The following is a 3,983-nucleotide window of genomic DNA, read 5'->3' as shown; positions in this document are numbered from 1 at the left end:
TTGCCCCCCATTTACTAAAAAGGGGGGCTTTGGCCCCCCCCCCCCCCCGCCATTCCCGCCTGCTCTGGCCTCGCGCCAGCCTTGCCCTGGCCGCACCCGCGCCGCACACCGCCGCCGCCCTCCGACCCTCCGACAGCCGGCCTGCCCCCCCCCCCCCCCCTCTGCAGTGGCAAATCTTTAAGACGTCTGCCATCAAGGGGGACGGGCTGCACGACGGGCTCGACTGGCTAGCGAACGCGATCAAGGAGGGGTAGCCCTCGCCCCCCCCCCCCCTGCTGCTGCTGCCGCCGCCGCCGCCCGTCGCGCCGCGCCGCCGCCCGCCGTCACGGCGCGAGAGCACCTCTGTCGCCGCCCGCCGCCCCCACACCCCACGGTGCGCGGGCGGGCCCGCTGGCCTCATACGTTTCGTAGGGAGAGGGGACGCGCGAGGGGAGGGAGAGGAGATGAAGCGAGGACCGCAGCCACGGCGCTGCCTGGGCTCAGGGCTGGGGATTGGGCGGGGCTTCAAACAAATAGCACGCGAGACAGAGAGAGAGAGAGAGAGAGGTGTCTGTCGAGAGGCGAGAAGAGCCCAACTGTGAGAGATTGGAATGAACATGTATCATCCGAACGTTCGCGGCGTGCACGTCGCAATTTCTTGAGAATGAATGTCAAAACACTACGTGCTACCCCTACAGAGGGTATACACAGTGAGTGGCAGTGGGCACACAGCCCCCCACAGGGCAGTGACTCAGGGTGCAGTTTCACAGCGCCGATACACGCATAAAGCCGTACACCGTACAGGTACACCGTGACGTACAGGATACAGTAGTCAGTACCAAACAGCGGCCTGCAGCGGTGCAGGGCGACTGACGTGGAGAGGGCCAAGGAAGGGCCGTCACGAGGGGGCCTCTGGCGTCTGGCTCTGGGGGGTGGGGGCGCAAACGCAAACCCACCTGGGTGTCGTCTTCGGTCAAGCTGCGGGAGGCAAGGGCGAGGTCAGGTGAGGGGCTGTTGGAGTGTGACGACGACGTCCAGGCGCCAGCTCGGCATCCGCCAGCGCCGCCTCGGCCGCCGCCTCCTCCTCCTCCTCCTCCTCCGCCTCGTCCGCCTCAGCGTCCAAGCGCACAGCCTTAGCCACCTCTGCCGACGCCGCCGCCTGGCTCTCCGCCGTGATGCCGAGCCGGATCCTCTCCTCGTGACAACTTGCGAGAAGCCTGATCATTCTCTCCTCCTCGGCCTTCTTTGCGGCCTCGGCTGCGGCTGCCTCCGACGGCGCCTTGGCAACCTCCTCGGGCTCCTGCGACGGCCCCGCAGCCCCGCCCGCCCCGCCGCCCTTCATCTTTTTCTTGCCCTTCTTGCCCTTGGCGCGCTTCTCCGCTTCGACCTCCGCCAGCAGCTCCTCGGCGTGCCGCGCCGCCTCATTCTCCCCCACCGCCCTCTCCGCCGCCCTCGCCGCCGCCTCTGCAGCCGTCGCCGCCTCCTTCGCCGAATTCTCGGCCGCCGCATGCTCCCCAAAAGCTCCGCCCCGTGCCGCACCAGCAGCTCGGCCACCCGCTCGCGGCCTCGGTCGGCGGCGTACATCAGTGCGGTGACGCCGACGCGTTTTGAAGGTCGATCGAAGCGCCACGCTGCAGCAGCGCCGCGGCCAGCCGCCCGTTGCCGTAGAAGGCGGCGACCATCAGCAGCGTAAAGCCGCTCACACCCGCAACAGTGAAAGTCGCATCGACCCGCCCGCCGCCGTCGAGCCACGCCAGCACCGCCGCTTCGCCGCCTTGCACAGCCGCCTCCACGACCTCCTCGGGGACGGCGTCCTCGCCCGTTCCGCTCTCCACGCCGCCAGGAAAGGACGCGGCAGTTGGTGCCGCCGCTGCCCCTTGCTCGAGGCGGCAGGGCCGTCCGCCCCTGCGCCGCCCGCCTCGCCGATGCCCTCGGGAACAGGCCCGCTGCTGCCTGCCCCCGCGCCGCACGAGCGCCGCCGCGTCGCGCCTCTTCGCCGCCACCTCGCCGAGAAACGTCTTGACGGCGGCGACGCACTCGGTGTGGCCCTTCTGCTTGGCGATCTTCAGCGCTGTGTGGCCGTTCGCAGTGCGCAGCGCCATGTCTGCGCCCGCCCGCAGCAGGCGGAGCACGACGACAGAATGGCCGTAGACGGCGGCGGCTGTGAGCGCAGTGCAGCCGCTAACGTCTTGCAGGTCGACCTCTGCCCCGTGCTGCAGCAGCAGCTCGGCCACCTGCAAGTGGCCTTGGTAAGCAGCGAACATCAGCGCGGTTCTGCAGCCGCTGTCCTGAAGGTTGATCTCCGCGCCTGCTGCAGCACTCGGCCACCTGCACGTGGTCATTGACGGCGGCGGCCATCAGCGCCGTGCCGCCGTAGCTGTTTTGCGCGTCGGCTTCGCGACCCGCTTCAGCAAAAGTTCGACCAGCTGCTTGTGATCATTGGCGGCGGCGATCAGCAGTAGCGTCCAGCCACTCAAGCTGCCGCACGCACCTCGGTCAAACCAGCCCATCCACCGCCCGTGTAAACTCCGTGTTTGTTTTACTTGAGCACTTGAGCACTGGATAGGGTCGATTCCGCATGGTACGGGACCCCTCGAGTATGACTCGAGAATCAAAGTGGAACAGGTTGGAACATCCTGAGCACGGCGCCGCAGGCGCCTGTTGATAGGTCCAGATGATAGTCCTGCCTGGATGGGCAATGCATACGCCTAGTCGGGCCTCAGATCGCCCGACCGACCTCGTCCCGGTGCTGCTCTGTGTGGTCGGTCGGATTTGAGACGTGTTTGTCGGATTTGTGACGCTGCCGCACCGCGCCGCGGCCGGGGGCCCTCCGAGGCCGAGGATGGCCGTGGCGGACCGGGACGAGCTCTGGGAGGTGAAGTCTGAAGTGTCGGTGAGTATATTGTAGAGACAGACCATGTGCACCATATCTCTCAGTCTAGCTAAGCCAGGGGAGGCGATGCCGGGGATGTACAGCAGCTTGATGGTGCTTCGCCGGCGTGCGTCCTGGAGCGGTCCCGGATGGGCGTCTACCCTGTTCTACTCGACCACGAGCGGCCGAGAGGGCAAGCCACGAGGCGTCTGATTGACACGATTCCGGGGACGGCCGAGTTTTGGTCTGCAAGCACACGGGGAAATGTGCGGAAGAATTTAATTCTCCACCCGCCAAGGGACTGTGGGAGGACGAACGTTTCCACTTTTCATCCTAAACAGCCTGACGTGGCGGCGGCAAACATCGGCAAGGGGCACAGGCGCCTTTATTGCCGATCTGAAGCTCACGAGCTCGCTTTCGAGCAAGGGCAAGGACGGGAAGCTCGGCTGGAAGGGGGCTTATGTTCGCTTCGGCGAGCGAGGGGAGGGAGGGGGGTGGCGGATGGATAACGAGGAAGTAGAGATTCGGGCGGGCGCGAGCGAGCGGCGAGGCGGCGGGAGGGTGAGGCGAGGGGCACTTGGAGCACTTGGAACAGTCAGTAACCTCACATCCTCGCCATCCTCGGCATTCGGCACTGTAGAAGGCGTGCCGTTTTTTGCGCGTTGTGGAACCTTGTTGGCCGGTCGATTGACTTCAGCGCCGACGCGCTGCTCCCCGCTGCTCGTGCGGGTGTGTGCCACCTTGCCGCGTGCCCAGACGCGGTCAGTGAGCGATGGTCTTCGAGGCGCGCGTCGAATCCGCAATCACCATCCACGCCTGGAACGCGGACCGCACGCTCCTCGCCGTCTGCCCGAACGACAATACGATCGCCATCCTCAAGGTCCCGACCGCCGAGCCGCTGGACGGGCCGTGGGAGCGGGTGGCGACGCTGAGTGAGCACGACGCGCTGGTGACGGGCATCGCGTGGGCACCGACGTCCAATAAGATCGTCACCGTCTCGCAGGACCGCAACGCCTACGTCTGGACGCAGGTCGGCGGCGAGTGGAAGCCGTCGCTCGTCATCCTGCGCATCGCGGCGGCGGCGACGTCGGTGCAGTGGTCGCCGGGCGAGGAGAAGTTCGCGGTCGGGTCG

At 66.8% G+C, this 3,983-nt stretch overlaps 1 protein-coding gene across 1 annotated transcript in view; it reads left to right on the top strand.

Moving 5' to 3' along the window:
- Nucleotides 1-3,533: 3,533 nt before the first annotated feature.
- Nucleotides 3,534-3,983, top strand: part of EMIHUDRAFT_372456 (hypothetical protein) — a gene marked incomplete at its 5' end in the record, with an annotated part of 3,874 nt that continues 3,424 nt past the window's right edge. Inside the window, one exon of the mRNA XM_005757904.1 lies at nt 3,534-3,982. Coding sequence (XP_005757961.1) covers nt 3,630-3,982 — 353 coding nt within the window. The remainder of the gene's footprint in view (nt 3,983) is intronic.

This window comes from Emiliania huxleyi (genome assembly GCF_000372725.1).
Source record: "Emiliania huxleyi CCMP1516 unplaced genomic scaffold EMIHUscaffold_895, whole genome shotgun sequence".
Lineage (NCBI taxonomy): Eukaryota > Haptophyta > Isochrysidales > Noelaerhabdaceae > Emiliania > Emiliania huxleyi.
This window is presented reverse-complemented; position numbering and strand designations above follow the sequence as displayed.